The sequence below is a fragment of the Cucurbita pepo genome, chromosome 8 (genome assembly GCF_057944985.1).
Source record: "Cucurbita pepo subsp. pepo isolate OVF chromosome 8, ASM5794498v1, whole genome shotgun sequence".
NCBI classification, from domain to species: Eukaryota; Viridiplantae; Streptophyta; class Magnoliopsida; order Cucurbitales; family Cucurbitaceae; genus Cucurbita; species Cucurbita pepo.
Window position 1 is genome coordinate 1,039,405 of NC_141805.1, and position 18,828 is coordinate 1,058,232.

The 18,828-nt window shown below is 37.1% G+C and overlaps 4 protein-coding genes across 11 annotated transcripts; 1 reads left to right on the forward strand and 3 right to left on the reverse strand.

The window, feature by feature from the left end:
* Nucleotides 1–193: 193 nt before the first annotated feature.
* LOC111800692 (uncharacterized) lies at nt 194–4,391 on the reverse strand. 2 transcript variants are annotated; one of them, XM_087126558.1, is made up of 6 exons: nt 3,753–4,391; nt 2,993–3,204; nt 1,921–2,194; nt 1,760–1,845; nt 1,583–1,674; nt 194–1,133 (listed from the first exon to the last, which is right to left on the reverse strand). In XM_087126558.1, exons 1-6 carry the CDS (start codon nt 4,095–4,097, stop codon nt 874–876), a joined length of 1,269 nt encoding a protein of 422 aa, XP_086982684.1. In that variant the 5' UTR covers nt 4,098–4,391; the 3' UTR covers nt 194–873. The 2 variants fall into 2 exon arrangements, with proteins under 2 accessions (XP_086982684.1, XP_086982683.1); XM_087126557.1 differs by having other exon boundaries at nt 1,921–2,197; nt 3,753–4,388.
* A 1,619-nt stretch (nt 4,392–6,010) lies between these two features.
* LOC111800162 (uncharacterized) lies at nt 6,011–7,684 on the forward strand. Its single transcript, XM_023683754.2, has 3 exons — nt 6,011–6,114; nt 6,199–6,283; nt 6,368–7,684. The coding sequence occupies exons 1-3, from the start codon at nt 6,097–6,099 to the stop codon at nt 7,435–7,437; spliced, it is 1,173 nt and encodes a 390-aa protein (XP_023539522.1). The 5' UTR covers nt 6,011–6,096; the 3' UTR covers nt 7,438–7,684.
* Nucleotides 7,685–8,657: 973 nt separating this feature from the next.
* LOC111800161 (putative polygalacturonase) lies at nt 8,658–12,325 on the reverse strand. Of its 7 annotated transcripts, XM_087126261.1 has the most exons (9): nt 11,989–12,325; nt 11,753–11,855; nt 11,559–11,663; nt 11,345–11,415; nt 10,876–11,193; nt 10,675–10,795; nt 10,402–10,576; nt 10,218–10,288; nt 8,658–9,738 (listed from the first exon to the last, which is right to left on the reverse strand). In XM_087126261.1, the coding sequence occupies exons 4-9, from the start codon at nt 11,363–11,365 to the stop codon at nt 9,077–9,079; spliced, it is 1,368 nt and encodes a 455-aa protein (XP_086982387.1). In that variant the 5' UTR covers nt 11,366–11,415; nt 11,559–11,663; nt 11,753–11,855; nt 11,989–12,325; the 3' UTR covers nt 8,658–9,076. The 7 variants fall into 7 exon arrangements, with proteins under 7 accessions (XP_086982387.1, XP_086982385.1, XP_023539517.1 ...); XM_087126259.1 differs by having other exon boundaries at nt 11,753–12,325; XM_023683749.2 differs by having other exon boundaries at nt 11,555–11,663; nt 11,753–12,325.
* A 3,484-nt stretch (nt 12,326–15,809) lies between these two features.
* Nucleotides 15,810–17,359, reverse strand: LOC111799831 (uncharacterized). The gene is made up of 4 exons (XM_023683309.2): nt 16,819–17,359; nt 16,696–16,747; nt 16,533–16,600; nt 15,810–16,336 (listed from the first exon to the last, which is right to left on the reverse strand). Exons 1-4 carry the CDS (start codon nt 16,948–16,950, stop codon nt 15,857–15,859), a joined length of 732 nt encoding a protein of 243 aa, XP_023539077.1. The 5' UTR covers nt 16,951–17,359; the 3' UTR covers nt 15,810–15,856.
* Between the last annotated feature and the right edge of the window lie 1,469 nt (nt 17,360–18,828).

Consider the following 18,828-nt stretch of genomic DNA (forward strand, 5'->3'; position numbering starts at 1 on the left):
CTGTGTACCGCAATAAAATTTTAACAAAACACAGATACACCAAAAGGCATGTCAAAACTCGAGCACAGTTGATAAAAAGAAACCGAATATCAAGTTCGTTGGATACTCAAATCAGAATTATCCACATGGTAAAAACCAAATTCAGCCCTACACAACACTTTAAACTTTTTCAGGTATAGACACCACCCCTACAAACCTTGAAATATCCATCTCAAACTTGATGGATCGTTGTTATATATAAGAGTTTCAAACACAACAATCATGACACCATAAGTGGTGCGCTTCCATCTGTTTACATAATAATGAAAACGTAGAAAATGTATTCAACATACTCTTAAAACGGAGCACCAATTACACTTTATCACATCAACTGATAAAGACTCTGTTAATACACAGCGACATCGCAGTTAACATACTAGATATACTTTTCACCAATATCGTGGGGGCAGTGAAAGTTACAGACCTAACCCACAATTTGAAGTAAAAAGAGCAAAAAAGGGACGGGGCGGGGCGGGGCAGGGCAGGGCGGGGTGTTGTTATTGACAGCAGTTTCTCTGTTGTTGCCCACAACCATCATCAAATCCCCATCATCACTCATATCCCAACACAATGAAGGAAGAATAGAGACTAGTACCACCATAGGGGGAGAGGATTGACGCTCCCAGAATAATAACTATATCCTAAAGCCAATCCTCATTTCAACCGTAATGTTACTATCAACATCATTCTCCCTGTACAAAACCCTTTATATGGTCAACATATAGAAATTCAGAAAATGCCATAGATCCCATATAAATTTTCACGACACTTCGAAGAAGCGAGTTTCTTTGGTAATCCCACATTTGAGCATCATGTATAACATTCTTTTCCTTATCATCTCCCGGACGAAGTATGAGATGCAAAAAATCTGTAATCGGGATGGTTCACGTTTAATGACCTGAGCCAGTTGTCGGCATCTTGCCACAATGTGTTAGCCTTTGGACATTCCTCCACACCAGTTGAATTCCAAAACGAAATTTTGAACTTGTAGGAAGCAAGTCCAAATGTTGGCAACTGTAGTTTGAGAGGCAAATTTGCAGTGTGCACCTCTCGAACTCTTGGCCAATGGAATTGCAACCCGTCGGTGCCGATGCCTGTTCCAAACACAAGCCTCATGATGTCCATTTGAAAATGTTCTTACAATGTCTATCTTGTAAATGAAGTTCGTACACAATAGCACAAGTTAACTGCAAGTTATGAGTTGATTGTCTTACAGGCATATTGCGGCCTTAACTAACAAAATAGGTTTTTAAAACTATATTCCGAACACTAAATCGATAAACTTTTTTATAGCCAAATACTACTCAATCTTCCTGCCACAGCTGATGTTTCCCATAATACAGCCATTACAGGTGATCGAAACTACAATCTTACCTAACTACACATGACTGTAGCCATTGAAATCAATTTACCATAAACCAATCCACTTTGATTTTAAACTAAACAGAACAAAAGGCACATAGAATATAAACTGGCCCAGAGAATTGATTGATGACATATATGCATAACAAAAAAAATAAAAATAAATAAAGCGAGGAACTACCTTGAAATGCTGTTGACAGAGAATGGAAGGTCAAAAAGCAAGCATCAAGACTTTGTAGAGTTGGACCCGTGGGAATCCTATAAATTGGATACCTTCAGAGAAAAAATTACCATGTCAGAACAAAGTAACAGATCTGGATCATAGAGTAACATATAATCCAGAGGGGACAAGACATACCATGCCACAGATATCCAACTGGAAGGAGATAAATCACAGCTTCTATATGTTTTCAATTCAGGAAAACGAGATGCAAGGATAGTGATCTGTCGAATGCGAGTTAACGTTAGTAAAAATGAAGAGTGCTCTCATCTACTACACCTAAATAAAAATACACCCACCTTATCAGTTAGTGGTTCACGACAAAATGGTGGATCAAGCTCCATGTATTCGAACACAAGCTGACCTTGACGGTAGCAAGAGTCACTTTCATCACTTGACGACTCGGCAGAGGGTACATTCATTTGAAGCGCTCTCTGTGACCCAGTAACACTGGAGTCCTGTATCCACTCATCCTGAAGAGCCGTACTAGTTTTTTTTTCCATCCCACAATTACTGCTTCCATCACTAGTTGTTTCCTTTGAGGACTCAGCATCACTATCAGCACCACGCCTTCTACTACAAAAAACAGTACCAAATTACAAATTCACTTGCTACTCCCATATACTCAATTTTAAACAACACTTCATGTAAATATCACACATGATGATACCAATTCACGATACCCAGAAAACCCATGACCTTGCAATGGTTACCAGCTAAAAAATAATAACACCAGATCCATATTAATAAATCTATTATTCACAAATAATTTAGGATAAGGCATTTTTGTAAAAGAAAACATAAATGATCAGTAAGGAAAAAGCTTAATAGAAGAAAATAAAAAAGGAAGTTGAATGAGACGGTGAAATAATTAACGGCAAAGTAGGTTAGTTAGTCTCAGACAAATGATGAACTCATATAAAGACATGCCAACTGCTATATTTTCAACCACAAATGATGGCCAACACATTCATTGTGCAAAGAAATAATTATATGAAAGAGGGGAAAACAAAATTACCAACACATTCAAGCTATTATATGCATATATTGTGAAACCCAAAGTGGATTTGTTCAATACACATCCACATAAGATGAGTGATATATAATACATATATATCAATACCCAACACCTTTCAACACAATTGAAGATCCCAGGGCAATAACAAGCTTACGAACTAAATATTAAAAAGATCTGCATATTGCATCAGGATGCAGAACAATAAATACAATGAAGCTAGCATTCCTAGGAATGTAATGTAATCACAAATCATAATTAGATAGGAAATGAGAATAGAAGGGGAAGTTAACAAAATACGTTGCTAGAACCGAATAAGAAATAAGAGAACATGAAGCTCAATGAATAATCCTCACCTTAAGGCAGAGGATTTTGATGGATCTACATAGAGTTGTATGCCCGACAGATATGGAACGTAGTACTGTACTACAGAGTCGCTACCATTTAACAATAGAGGGATACCCGCTCCGTATGCACTCCATTCCTTGAAAGATTCCCAGAGATCACCGAGCACAAAATAAGGAGGTGCCTCTGAGACTTCACGATTTCTCCATCCCTTTAGGCTCGTCTAAGGCCAACATCGGAGCAATTTAATGATTTGAAAATTTGAAGTAAATTCAGATTCCAAATAAAAGCAACTTAGAAAAGATCAGTATGCAACTTAACAGGACGTTGATATCATAGTGAGACAAAAAAAAAAAAAAAAAAAAAAAAAAAAAAAAAAAAGAGGAAATTAAAAGAAGAAACTAACACTAAAGTTAAAGTGATCAAGTAGACAATGTAGAAGCACAAAAGAGAAGGGGGAGGGGCCTTAAGAATAATACTAAAGAAATCCATTGAAGAAAAACAAAGAAGATAAAACGCAAAACGAAAAGGAAGATTCCAACATCTTCGTCAAGATAAATCAACTAAACCACAAGATCTTCCTGAACCTAATAATTACAAGAACCATAATCGCAGAAATTCATACGCGAAGACTAACCAACATCAATTTCCATCATAATAAGGCACTTCCAAGTCCACCAAAAAAAAATGAAACAATTGACCTAAAAACCAAACCACGAACATCAAGTAAAAAAAAAAAAAAAAAAAAACACTCGCTTGACCAAACATTACCTTAGAAAAACATTGAGCCGGAACAACGGGAGTAGTGTACTCCAAGAACCGATCCAAATTAGTAGAATCAGCAACTCCACGATCAGAAACAGAGCAATCCGAGCGAGTGGACCAAGAACGACACTCATCAACCTCACTCTTCTCCAACTCATCGATCCTCGCAGTAGTAGCAGCAGCAACCTCCTTAGAATCCAAGGCAGTTTGCTTCTGCTGCTGCTGCTGCTGCTGTTGCTGTTGCTGCTGCTGCTGCTGCTGCTGCTGCAAACGACGCCGCATCGCAGGTGGATGATAGAACCGATTCTCCCCACGGATTCGGGCAATCGAAACACCACCGGAGACTGACATTGCAGAAAACCACACAGAGAATCAAACAAACACCAAAACCGTGGCAGCGTACACAAAAGGAAGACCAGGTTTCCTTGGATATATACACAGTGATAAAGACGATGAAGAAACTAGGGTTTTGCAAAATCTAGAGAGGGAAGATAGCTAAGAGAAACCCTTGAGCCCCATTTGTTGGAATTAGAGAGAGAAGTAAGGGAGAGGATTGGATTAGAGAGGGAGAGGATTGGATTAGAGAGGGAGATTTTAGGAGCAGACGCGTCCAGAATCATAATTTTGAACCACTTTTTATTCATCTTCCTCACCTATCTCCGTATCCCTTGCGTAATGGCTGTGGGGTATCTGCCTCTTAAATTACCATTTTCTCCTTCCATCTTTTCCTTTAATTGACGGATTTGTCCTTCCCAGTTTGACCTGCCCGGAATCTTCCTGCCCAGTCATTTTGGGCTTTATTGGCTTTGATGGGCTTTAATGGGCCGCTTTTCCGACCCAATCAATGCCTCAAATATGGGCTTTTATGAACCCAATTAATACCTACTAAACTTCAAGGACAAAAATGTCTTTTGCCCTAATAGTTGATTTATTGTAGTAATTATTGATAATCAATGTGAGTTCGTTAATTATACACCGTGTTAGGACATATTTCATAAACCAGCTAACAATTAGTGCGCCGGTGCTCTCACGATTATACTTGTCCAGAACATGTTGCCCATAGCTGCATGCCCTGACACGTCAAACCCTTTCTATTGCAAATCATGTCTACTCCTGTCAGACCTAAATCACCTCAGAATGTACTATAGGAAACCAAGTACTAGGGGTGTACATTCAACCCGGCAACCCGACAACCCGGACCAACCCAACCCGAACTATAAGGGTTGGGTTGGATTGGATTAGCATTTCTGGTAGGGTTGGGTTCATTTTTCTGAACCCGAACTGAATCAATTCGGTTTCGGGTTCATGGGCAAAACGCTCGGGTTGACCCGAGATAAATAAAATATATAGAAGTGTTATGAAGATTTTTTCATATTAATGGGTTTGCTAGAGTGGTACTGAGGTTAGTCCATGCATTTACGCTTATGATAATATTGAACTATGTTAATTTGTTACCATTTTCGCTGTTATTTTTTATTGATTTTTTTTTTTTGTCAATAATTATAGATTAATTTGTGTTTGTTTGAGAACTTTTAATATATTTTATTTAAGATTGTATCCCAATTAATTATAGATTGTGGATAAATAAAACTTAAAAAAAAAATTTGACAACCCAACCCGAAAATAGAGGGTTGGGTTGGGTTACCAATCCAACCAACCCGAACTTTTGGGTTGGGTCAAAAAAATCCCCCAACCCGACCCAACCCGGACCATGTACACCCCTACCAAGTAGTCATCAAACCTACCCCGATCAAGTATTGTAATCACTTTTGCCTACATGTTTTCAATGCAATTAACTTTCACAATACTTACTTTCAACAATTTTTCACACCCACGTTTTCTAATATATTTTCTCTCAAAACATGGCTCGAGACTCGACTATACATCCAACCAAGCTACTGACTTGCTCACTGATAATTGTTGTCTTAATGTCAAAAAAAGTGCAATTGTGATAGATGGCATGTGACAGTGATGCAACAAAGAGGACGGTCATGTAGATGGAAAAAATTTCTAGTATCGTTGCAAACATATAGATAGTTTGAATGGCCCGAATAGCCTTATATTCATAGTTTGTCACGTCAGTATCATTTTAAAAACGAGCTGCAGCCAAGTCGGTGGATTAGGCCGCATCTTTGAATGAACTCAGGTGGAGTCCGTAAAACCCTCGTCATTGGTTTCCTGGTTGATAATATTCTTTCCAAAATGGTCGGTCTTGGATTCCTTGCATGTCCCACACCCTTTTGTTTCCCCCCCCCCCCCCCCCCCCCTTTTAAATATTCCCATCCCCTCTTCTTCTTTTGCTTCTCTCAATAATCCCTCTCTTTGTGTTCTTTCCCCTTTCCTCTCCCTCATGATTCCCGAGCTCGAGGTATTCTTCTTGTTCGTGTTCTTGTTCTTGTTCTTGTTCTTCTTATGAACTATCATTATTTCATTCATTTATGTTCTTCTGCAGAAACCGAAGATTCTTGAGATAAAGGTTCGAATGGACTGTAATGGGTGTGTTCAGAAGATCAAGAAGGCGTTGTATGGAATCAATGGTGAGCTAAACGAACCGGGATTCTTTGTGTTTGTTGTTTTTCAAACGGTTGTGTCTTCTTCATCGATTTCTTGACCTGTTGCAGGCATTTACGATATCTACATAGACTTTCCCCAACAGAAGTTGACAATCATCGGATGGGCTGATCCAGATAGAATCATGAAAGCCATTAAGAAAACCAGGAAGATAGCCACCATTTGTTCCGAGTCTGAACAGGCAGATCCACAAGCTTCTACTCAACTCCCTGATAATCCACTGCCTATTGGTGGCGAAGCGGAAGCTCCTCCTCCGTCGCATGACATGGCGGTGGTCGATGGGCTACCTGGACATTCACATGCTGAGGTAGCACCTGGTCAAACGACCGTCCACGAAGCTCATTCGGGCCAACAGTTTGATTTGACCAATGCTACCGTACAAGCAACACAGCCTCTTGGCTCACATGAGGTCGGACAGGTTCATGTTACGCACAACCAGCCATCGGAACACGGCCATGTCGTCCACCAGAGTTCCTTGGAACCCGGTGTTGTCCACCACCTAGGACCAGAGCCTGGCCAGGTCGTCTCACATCAACCTGAGAATAGCCACGTGGTTCATCAACTACCAGAACATGGCCATGTAGGCCATCAACAGTCACCCATGAACGGGTACGTGGTTCACCAACATCAACCTGAGCATAGCCATGTAGTAAGCCATCATCAACCACCCGATCACGGCCACGTAATCCACCAACAGCCACCCGAGCATAGCCACGGCCACGTAACCCACCACCACCCAGCTGAACACAGCCATGGCCATGTAGTCCAACACCACCAATCCGAACAAGGCCATGGACGCACCTCAAGCCACAACTACCACCACAATATCCCAAGAACAATTCACGGGTCGACATCGACGCATCCAATGACAGTGATACACAGCTACAACACATACCAACCATCACCATACGTAACAGAGTACATCCGACCATTGACAACCCATAAGCCCTCCCCATACGCCTATGAATACATACCACAGCAGTCATCCTCCAACCATTATAGCCCGAGAATGGACCGTTACAACGACGACTATAACAACACAGGCATAAGCAGCAACAACAACGGGAACATCACATCAATATTCAGCGACGAGAATCCGAACGCTTGTAATCTAATGTAAAGTAAATTGAAGGGGAAGTGATTTAATGAAGGAAGAGTTTTTGATGAACACGCAAGAGAAGAACACGAATAAGATTCCAAACGTGGGAGTGGTGGGAGAATCTGATCCTAAAATTCTAAAACTTTTTGATGATGGGTTGATATGATAAACAGGGTGAAGAACATTCTTGTAAAGGCGACGTAGGGAATCTTGTAAAGTTGTAAAGATTTTTATGGCTTCAATGGCTGACAGATGTTTACAGAAACAATGATTTTTATAGCTTTAATATTTACTGATATATAACACCCAACCCGAGAGAATGAATCTCACAATCCACCCCTCTTCGGGACCAACGTCCTAGCTGGCACACCGCTCGATATCAGGTTCTAATACAATTTGTAATAGCCCAAATCCACTCCTAGCAGATATTATCTTTTTTGAGCTAAACCACGTTTGTTAGGGAGAGGTTTCCACACCTTTATGAACAATGTTTCGTTCCCCTCTCCAACCGATGAGGGGATCTCACGATCCACTCCCTTGGGAGCCCAGCGTTCTCGCTGGCACACTGTTTGGTGTCTGAAAGTCCACCACTAGCAGATATTATCTTTTTTGGGCTAACCCTTTCACGTTTCCCTTGAAGGTTTTTAAAACGCGTTTGTTAGGGAGAGGTTTCTACACTTTACGAGCAATGTTTCGTTCCCCTCTCCAACCGATGAGGGATCTCACGATCCACCCCCTTACCTTAGGAACCCAGCGTTCTCGCTGGCACACCGTTCAGTATCTGGCTCTTATACTATTTGTAACCGCCCAAATCCACCGCTAGCAGATATCATCCTTTTTGGGCTATCCCTTCTAGGTCTAGGCTTTCCCTCACGGTTTTTAAAACAACACCCTGATAAACAATGTTTCATTCCTATCTCCAACCGACGTGGGATCTCAAAGTTTAGTCATACGACCACATAAAAAGGACAAGATGACATCTAGTCAATTACACAGCAGCAGCATGTGACAGATTCCAATACTAAATTAAGAACAAGCAATAGTAAAAAAACACAATCGACCATGTGAATAATGTCTGAAAAATTCAAAATATTTTAATCCAGGGAAGAACATCTGAAGAACAATGAAAGACAGTGTACATTCAAACATCAGTAAGAGACAAACCAGTAAGAAATCGACATGTGGAAAATGTCATGACAAAAAAAAAACACCGAGCTTAATTCACTTAACAAGCAGCAAAGTGTCACCAAGATCCCTTTATTCCAATCACTTGGCTTCACATGAATTGCTTTTCACATCAACAAGAGTTTTATCCTTTCAGCTCTTCACAACAAATGAACAATTTACAGTGAACTTACAAAGCACCAAGCTCTTGAGGGGGGGAGAGGGTGAAGGGAATAATTTAAAAAAAAAACGCAACACAAACGAAACCGAAAGACCTGTAAAAATCACTACCAAAAATTTCCTTACACGTGAATGAAGAAATCGAACTGTACAAATAAATCTGCAGACCGAAACATGAACGAACGAACGGAATTCTAAGAGAATGAAGAAAACAAGTAATCTAGACATGTGGTTTTTATTTGAAAGAATCTTGCTTGACTTGGAGAAGACAAGGGTTGAAAATATATATATTGTTGTACCTTGGATGGCAAAGGCTTCATAAAACAGCAGCTTTTCCAGCTGAATTCGCTGCTAATGAAGAAATTGAATATCGAGTATCGAGATCAGAACAGGGCGCCGGGATCACGGATTCCGAGTACCCAGAAACATCTGAACAGATCCAAGAAGTGGAAGAAGATGAATTCATTGAAAAGGTAATGTTGGATAAATAGATTGAAGTGAAGGGAGATTCCTGTAGCCCAGTGAAGTTTCCAGCAATTTTAATGTTTGTGCCTCGAACATTCTGCAACGTTATGTCCTGCACGATCGGAAGTGCGTTAGGATCGAACTCGTCGTCTGGATGTGACCCGAAATGACCCGAGGCACTGAATCCCGTGGATATGTTTTCCATTTCAACGTCTGATATAACTATTCCTTTAATGTAACCTCCTCTTCCCTTGGTAGTTCTGAATTCAATGCCAGTAGACGAGTTGTACAAGTGCACGTGCTCGACAAGAACATTAGATATCCCACCAGACATCTCGCTACCAAAGGCAATGGACGAACCTGAAGACGACTGAAGGTGGACGTTTCTGATGTGTATGTTTTTAGATGGTCTACCATAGGCTATACCATACTGATCCCAGCCACTCTTCAAGACGATGGCGTCATATCCCGTGGCAATGTTGCAGCCCTCTATGCATACATGATCAGAAGAATCTGAAAGCACCAATCAAATTTTATTTAGAAAAGGCGTCATCGCCTTATTAAATACAAGCAAAAATGAACGAATCGCATCGTACTTCTAGATTTTAAGTCCGGGTTTGATCATCATTAATGAATCCATGAAATGTATGTCGAAACATTACCCCACAATAAATCATTCTAATCATGATGCTATCCCACTACGTGTCGAAAACTCCTAACGAGTCATCTTTTCTAGACTCAAACCCGAATCATAAGAACTTGTTTTCCTTAAACGAGCTAACGACATTTAGCAAACTGCCCTTGATATCTTTCTCGATGGCATCTTCTCCTGAGCACTACGTGGTGTGTGTGCGTGAGAGACAGAGAGAGAGAGAGAGCGAGAGATCGATTAAATGAGATATTCTTCAATGGTGCTCGAGCCATTCGGCCAGAGGAGCCCACACCAATAGTCGAACAAATGACAATGAGGAAGCTAAGAAAGCATTACAAACCTGGGACTATTCCAACAGTGTAGGGAGATTCAGAAGGTGCAGAGACAGAGATGTTGAAAACATAGACATTACTGCACATGAAACACTTATGTTTCAATACAGATTCGCTCACAAATACGAACAACGTGAAACGAACAAACAAAGGCAGAAGAAACTGAATTCTAGTAGCTACGTTACGACATACCTGCAGTAAACTGGATGGATATTATAAGCAGGAGTATTCAAGAAACTGAGATTCGAAACAACTACATATTCCGAATCCTCAAATTCCACGAGGTGAGGACGGCTGTAGTTTAAGGAATGAGAGGTGAACCAATCCCACCAAACCAAACCCTGTCCATCAATGACACCATCATCACCTAGCACATCGAAAATCAAGACAATAACACATGTTCATACGAGTGAATCGCATACGCAAAAACTAGATTCTAAATCAAGCGTCGAACAAACGACAAACCTGTTATTACAACATCGTGTAAATTGTAACCATTTATCAAGCTCCGGTATCGTTTCCCTGGAACTTCAACGCCTCTACCATACGAAGGTAACGGATTGACAAGTTCCCAATGGGACGGGTCCTGTGTTTAAGAGACGATCGATAATTACAAAACAAATGCCTAAAATCAAACACTTTGTTCATCCAAGAATAAGAACATACCTGAGAGCCAAGAATGGTAGCACCTTTTTCCAGAAAAAGGGTAAGATGGCTAGTGAGATTAATGCTTCCAGTGAGCCATTTTCCCGGTGGAACATAAAGCTGAGCTCCACCCTTATCAGCAAAGGATTTGAGATAGAAAATGGCGTTTTGGAAGGCAATGGTGTTGAGAGTTTTGCCATCACCAACAGCCCCAAACTCCAAGATAGACACACTGTGTGGCCTTGGATCTAATATTGGCTTAGAATTGCACTGTCCGGAGAGCTCATCACCAATAATCTTCGCAGCATTGCTCAATTGTAGCAACAGCAGCAATGCCACCTAAAGAATGAACCAAAAGAAGCTTAAAAAGACAACAATGGTGGAAACCCAGATAACAAATCGCCCAAAATCGCAAGAAAAAACTAATCCGACAAGATGAAGAACAGATCAAAGAGGAATTCAGAAGAACATCAAATCTGGAAATCAAAACCTGCGAGAAAATCAACATCATCAAGGAAAGGGATACAAATCAGGAAAAGTCAAAAAGGGTTTCTGGACCATCTGTAAAGAACACAGAGATGAAACAGATGGTGAAAGACATTGAAAAACAAGGGTAAGAACAAAAGGGGTTCTTCAGAAATCGACATAAAATGATTCGTAAAACAAAAAAACAAAGAAAACCCAGATAAAAGAAACGTACTTACTAGCATCCTCATTGGTCAAAGCCAGGAACGACAATGACCAAAAAGAAGAGAAATCGAGATGAAGAAGAGGCAAACCAGCAGCAAACACGGCAAGGCAAAGGGGAGCTGAAACCGGAAGAACATAAACAAACGGAGGAATCGAAAGGGAAAGTGAGGCAAATGATATAAATGCACAACCAAAATCAAGAACTTACATAAGGAAATTGTAGGGAAAGGAAGGAAACGAGGGCAATATACGCTGTAAAAACGACAGCCGAGAGAGAGAGAGAGAGAGAAACAACCAAATCCACCCCAAAACTAAAAAGAAAGAAAAGAAGGAAACGGGTGAAGAAAATCTGCCTTGTTCTTGCTTGGGAGAATAAAATCAAAAACAAAAGCAAGGGGAAATTTTGATTAGCAACAACATTAATTGCCACTAATTGGCAATTACCCTGTTTGTGAATATGATTAATAACGTCTATCGCCGACAAAATTGTTTGAAACGGCCCTCCATCACAGCAAAAGGGTTTTGCCCTATGCCTATGTCTTCTTCTCCTGGACTTAAAATTTGGGCGTTTCGCCTCCAATGCCCAAAAGAGAGAGAATTCGATGACGTTTGTTGAATCCACAAGGGCTAAAAAAAACCAAATAACCCAACAAACCAACCCTATTTTTTCATTGTCTTATCCCAATGGAACAACTCCCATAGAGAACACGGAACTACAACATACCCGACATGACACGACGACTCCTAGTAACTAGTCGATGTATGTTCAAAATTTTTCAATACGATCCCACACGGAGGAGCGTCAAATTGTAAAATTATCGACTCGAATAATAAGACGGGACGAGTGACGCCTGTGTGAGAAAGGGTGCATGGGATGGGAGCAATGAAAGGGCATGTGGGTTGACAGAAGGAGAGGAGAGATGGGACCCATGATCAATGATAGCGGGGATGCCAGGCTGGCATCAATCAGTTGACAGAACAACATCACCCAACAAACAAACACACAAAACACAAAACACAAAACACACTAACGAACACATCTTCTTCCTCTTCCTCCTTTAATTACTATGTTTTTTTTTTCTTATTTTTTACCATAATTATCCCGAGTAAGAGAATACTACCATATCCGAATGAGAGCAATCCTAAAAATAAAATGACTAAAAAAATGTTTAGAACACTTTAAAGTCACTGTCTATACTAACAAGATGTACCGTCTTTTTTTTGTTGAGATCAATTCTAAGTTGGGTGACTATTTGAGAATTTTTCTATAATACATGTGAGTAAGGACAAAATATACGGTAAATACTCGTGTTGGTCGGTAAAAATAGTTTTCACTCTTAGAAGTTAAAAGTAAGTAACATGGCTATGAAATGCAGGGGAATATCGAGCTAATCACATGCCGAGCTTGAATTCAAAATCCTGGGTATTGATCGTTACAAGAAAAAATACCGTTTCTTTTAATAAATGTTTAAAAACTACTACGAACGTTAAAGAAAACATTAGAATGTTAAATAAAAAATCGTCATGGTAAAATCTAGCTCGTTCAAACTTAATTCAAACAAGTATTTTAATCATCACTGGATCTCGATATTTCGTCCAATATTTTAATAAAAACAATTATATTGTGAAATAATATCGTATCAGTAACGTTTAATTTTAAATTAAAATTATAATAAAGCATATATTCAACTTATTCTATAGCTATAATCTTCATAATTACATCAAAATATATGTATATTTGCATTAATCAATGATCCTTTGACAAAATGATTGATATATATATATATATATATATATATATATGTAATATTGTGACCAACTCATTGATGTATCATCCTTTTCATTATTTTGTTTTATATGTTCAATAAAAGGAACATGAAATAATTCAATTTTGGGATAAAAAAAAAACAAAAATAAATTGGTATACGATATAATTGTTTGATGAAATTCCAACTCGATAAATTATATTATATAGTTTTTAAACCACTTTATCGCAAACTTATTAAATGAAACCGTCACAACATTCATAATTATAAATTCAAAATACTTCTTGTGAGATCCGAAAAAGAAGAACAAAACATTTCTTATAAGAGGTAGAAACCTCCCATTTGTTTTTAAGACGATAATATGTAACAGATCAAAGAGATAATATCTACTAGCGATAGACTTGAATAAGTACACTTACTCGTTTCTTTCCGACCCTAAGAATAAAAAAGAAAAATCTTATAATTTGGAATAAAAATACACTTAAATTTTTTTTTAACAGCTTTAAAAATATTTATTATTTTTAAAATTTTTATGAGTATTAGTATTTTAAAATAAATTAGAAAGATTAATTTAACTTTTTAATTGGCAGTGGTGGGTGGCTGATGAGTCAGACCAGTCAGACACGTCAGCACATGTACAGTCATATAATGTTTTTTTTTTTTTTTTGTTGGATGCGGTTACCGTTAATTTGTAATAATAATTATTATTTTGAGTAAATATATTAATTGGTATTAAATGTTTATGATATTTCAAAAAATATAAAAAAGTTGAGACCGTTGATATTAGCATTGGAGTTTATTTTAGATTTCAAACAACTTAATCCATAAATAGAAAGGGAAAAAAATATTGGTTTTATTCTTGCCTTGCCTTTTGTGGAAAATAAATCAAAATTTTTAAATATTTATTTTATTTTCATTCTTACTTTTAAAAATATTTTATTTTAGTTGTAATTATATTAATATATTAACATTAACCCTGTGGATTAAATTGTTATTAGGTGACAAAATAATATGTTAAAATTAAAATTCATGAGAAAAATAAAAAATTTAAAAGCTTAGAGACTCAACAAATTTTAAAGTTTTTAAAGTTCAGGGACTTGTCTGACCAAAAAAACTCTATCTCTACCACTTAGCTCTCTCTCGCTCGTTCTCTCAAATTCCTTTAATTTAATTTTACACCCGCTCGTCATCTTTTGCTATATCGACTTGTCTTCTTTTGTTTATCTCGATCATTTTATGCATGTGAGTACGAGAAAAAAATATTGTAATGAAATAAAATTATCAAATTCTAAATTAATTAAATGGAAATTAAATTGGCAAAAACGAAATCATCCCCACAATTAATTAATTTGTGTCTTCTTTTACAAAACAAGGAATACATGATAATGGAAAGGACACCACACCATCCATACCCTCTTCTTGTTTGTCTTCAGCTATCCAATATATATATATATATATATATATATATATATATAATTTAATTTTATTAAAATAACACAATCTATTTGAACAGCAAACTCACTCATTTTTTATAGAGAAATTTTCTAAAATCATGAAACGGGTAATTCCGTCTTTTAACCGTTATTCTTTCGCTCTCCTTTCAAAACTAATTTATTACTTTTTTTTTTTTTTTTCTTCATCGGATGAGTCAAATTCGAGAGGAGTTAAAAAGAAAAACATATAGATATGATTTGAGAAGTGAAACAAAATAATTGAAATAAAAATAAAAGTGATTGATTTATGTATGAATATTGAAGTTCAAAGGCTAAGAATCATAAATATGGGAAAATAAATAAATAAATAAAAATATAAATAGGGTGTGTGGTGGGGAATTGGAAGGCTGAATTTGAATGGACAAATGAAACCAAAAGCTCATTCAAAGAGAGACAGTTCCCACTCTTGGGAGTTGCCTCAATCAGCGACATGCCCACATGATACCTGAGTCTAGAATAGGAATGGAAATTATCTCCTAGGTCAATTTTTATACTTGAAATTTTAAAAAATTTTCTATATTATTTCGAGAATTACCTCCTATATCAATTCCTATACTCGTAAAATTATATTTATTTTTATGGAGACTGAGGGGAGGCAGAATATGAACGGGAACTGCCTCCTATGTCAATTCCTATACGTTATGAAATTTATTTATTTTTGTGGGGACTGAGGGAGACATGACATGAAAGAGAACTACCTCCTATGTCAATTATTATTTCAAAGAATTTTTTAATCAACTTAATTTTAATAATAATAATAAATTAGTATAATTAACATAATAACTATCAATATTAGAATAATATTAGAATAGTAATGAACGTACCTATTGATTAACATTCTTAAATTTGTGGAATTTAGTACTTAAATTCAAGTATAAGGAAGAAAGTTCTCTCCCACTTTAATAAGATTTGGAACTAATCCTAAAACATTTTAAGAACAGGCCAAAAGTTAATCAAAAGACAGCGGGGAAGAATTTGCTGTAACTTGAAAAACTCTAAAACAGTGTGGAAGAAAGAATTTAGTTGCTCAAAGAAGGAAGAAACGAGTTCTAATCAATGGGGTTTGCTATCATTTGAATAAACAAAAGCTGATTGTTCCTGTAAATGAAAGCTTTCTGATCTAACCTCAAACAATGGGTACTCAAACTTCCCCCTACCTTGTTCATACTTCAACGAATTCCCCGATCGAAAACACCGAAAATTCTGCGGTTTCGGGTGAATTCGGGTTCGAAAATGAGGGTACCCTTGACTTACATAATCAGAAGGGTTGAAGATTGGGGATTCTTTGTGGTTTATGTGATGGAATCTGCTGGTGTTCTTCAGCAAACAATTCTCAATCACATTTGATTCTTCTCTCAATCTCTCCTTAATGTTCTTGACGCCTCCATGTTTGTTGTTCTTGTTAAAGCTTCCCAATACATTCAAGGCATTCAAGTTTGTATAAGGAATTGTGTTGCAATCAGGGCAGAATTTCTTCATTCTATCCAAATCAAATGCCCTTCTCTTCACATTATCACTCAAACAAGCATATCCCTACAGATACCCATTCAAATTCCTCAACCTCTAAATTGATATTGCATTAAAGTTCATCAAAGATCACGAGTAGTTCATGATTAAAGAAATTAAATGCAAAACAAACAAACAAACGAACAGTGATCCAAAATCCATTACAAAAAAAGAAAAAAGGCAAAATCACAAAGAACATTTCAGAAAATGAATCGAATCGAACCTGAGAGACAAGCTTGAAGGCAAATTCCGCTTTGGGGTGAGGGTTTTTGTCTGGATGAAGTTGGAGAGCTGCAAATCCAAAGCACATTCTCATGAACAGAAACGAAACAATCCAAAAACTAAACAGAATCGCAATGGAAAGAGAAAGAAAAGGGAAATCCCACCAAGCTTAAGATATCTCCTACGAATAGAATCGATTCCAGCATCTTCTTCGACCTATCAAAACCGATTAAAGAACAAAGAAACAAACAAAAATCCATGAAATCAGAAAAACAGGGGAACCATACCCCAAGAAGGCGATACCAATCGAAGAAAGGGCGGCTAAAATGGCGATGAGCGCAAGAGACAGTACGAGCGGAGAAGGAGAAGATTTCAGAGGCCAAATGGGATTTAAAATCGCAACCGGAATCGGAAGCCATAAAGAATGGCGATGGCTGGAATTTCTGCAGTTTCAGGTGGCGGAGGTTGAAGAAGAAGACGAAGAAGAAGATGGAGCGGGGAAACGGGAGGAGGCAGAGTGAATAATTTGATTTCTTCTGTGTTTTGAAAGTGGGTTCAGTTGGTTTTGGTAATTTGGTAATTCGGAAAGAAATCCGAAACAATAAGCCAACAAAAATTTGACACGTGGAATTTATCAATGCTATATCAGCCGTTCATCTTGCATTTGGTTTCACCTCAACCGTCATCAATTATATTTTCATTATTAATTTATTTTGATCTTAAATTTTCTTTAATTTAAAATCTAATTTAATCTCTCCCATTAAGTCAACATGATTTAAAATCAGAAACGAAACGACTTAACTCTTAAATTCTAATATACAACAATTAACTTTTTTTTTTAATTTATTTTAAAAGAAAGCGAAAGTATTGATTATATATTGTAATGATTTATTTTATATAGTTGTAAAATATATTTGAATGTTAGGTTATTTATTGAAATGTTTATCCACATAAATTAGGTATTTGTTCTAACCCATTAATATATATGTAAATTGACAGTTATATTTATATCAAAAGGTTGACAAGTTTGAAACATTAGTGTAAATTCGTTTTTAGTAAAGAATTAAGTTTTTTTTTTTTTTTATAAGTAAAACATAAAACATTAATGGTAAAATTGTGTGATAGGATAATTAACTTGAACTAAACAATTTTGAGAAACTGTCTTCCAAATTGAAATGAGAGGTCTTTGATGATGAGAAAGTGGTGCATAAATGCCTATAGGTATGTAGGCAGAGCATATCATAAGGGTAGCAATAATTTGGTTGGGTACCAAACTCAACCCAAATAAGAACAGCTGAACCATACACCAATTTTTTATCCGCAAATCTAATACCCATTGGAAATATAAAAAGGTGGAAAGGGCAAAAGAGTAGGTGAAATTAAAACCCAAATGTCTTAATGTTTCATTTATCTAACAATATCGATCAGTGTAGGGTGGGGGAGTTTGTTTTGAATAATGGAGTAATAATTTGATATGAATTGAATGTTCTTTTTTCTCCAATTTCTTCTTCTTTTTTTGGACACTAATGGCCCCCAAGGTTTTACCATCTCATATTTTCTTCTCCGTTCATCCTCTCCCTCCTCAGTACTTTTCCATGCTTCATTTATTTTAAGCCGCACAGTTTAATAATTGTCAAAAATTAATGCAAGAGTCTGGTTAATCATGTTTGTCCGCCTGAATCACTCTCTGGCAATTTGACCGAACAAATGTAGTGATGTGAGGTGATGTAACTAGTGTATCTAAAGATTTTCTACCATAGAACTTATATTCAGTCTATGAATCCACAATTGTCAATTCAAAGTGGACTTTGGTGTTAAAACTTAGACCAAGGGTGTCTATTTGGGGAGACTCATCAGGTACTAATTACCATCCTCAGCTAAACCAAGTCCTGACGACCCGTTTCTCCAAAACCATCATAATTAGGTCCTTCCTCCTTATCGATAGCCTCAAATGACTACATAACTTTGTCTTATGTATGGAGGAAAAAAAACCTTGAATATTCTCTAATTAGATTATAATTCTCCTTAGTTGAATTTTCTTAAACCAAATTAAATTAACTTGTTTGATTGATCATAGTGTTACTAATCTCTCCATTAGAACATAATCAATCATAAAATGTTACTAGTCTCTCCATTAAACATGTTCTCAGTCAAGTTGATCGATCATAAAGTGTGCAAATGACAAGAAACCCAAATGCGAATATATATATTAGTTAAAGAACATAAATAAAATAAAATTACAAGTCTAACCCAGCAAATGATATTAGAAAGGAAAAAGGGATTAAATGGAGAAATTT

Bases quoted from the DNA above. Each gene is read 5' to 3' on its own strand.
- LOC111800692 (XM_087126557.1), bottom strand. From the start codon at position 4,097: ATGTCAGTCTCCGGTGGTGTTTCGATTGCCCGAATCCGTGGGGAGAAT. The intron at 3,205-3,752 runs GTAATGTTTGGT...TGTTGGCCTTAG, and splicing joins CGGCTCAATGTTTTTCTAAG to ACGAGCCTAAAGGGATGGAG. The intron at 1,846-1,920 runs GTGGGTGTATTT...CGCATTCGACAG, and splicing joins GTGAACCACTAACTGATAAG to ATCACTATCCTTGCATCTCG.
- LOC111800162 (XM_023683754.2), top strand. The intron at 6,284-6,367 runs GTGAGCTAAACG...GACCTGTTGCAG, and splicing joins GGCGTTGTATGGAATCAATG to GCATTTACGATATCTACATA.
- LOC111800161 (XM_087126261.1), bottom strand. From the start codon at position 11,365: ATGATGTTGATTTTCTCGCAG. The intron at 10,289-10,401 runs GTATGTCGTAAC...TTTCATGTGCAG, and splicing joins ATCCATCCAGTTTACTGCAG to TAATGTCTATGTTTTCAACA. The intron at 9,739-10,217 runs GTTTGTAATGCT...TGGTGCTTTCAG, and splicing joins CACTGTTGGAATAGTCCCAG to ATTCTTCTGATCATGTATGC.
- LOC111799831 (XM_023683309.2), bottom strand. From the start codon at position 16,950: ATGGCTTCCGATTCCGGTTGCGATTTTAAATCCCATTTGGCCTCTGAA. The intron at 16,748-16,818 runs GTATGGTTCCCC...CGGTTTTGATAG, and splicing joins ATTGGTATCGCCTTCTTGGG to GTCGAAGAAGATGCTGGAAT. The intron at 16,601-16,695 runs GTGGGATTTCCC...TTGGATTTGCAG, and splicing joins TAGGAGATATCTTAAGCTTG to CTCTCCAACTTCATCCAGAC.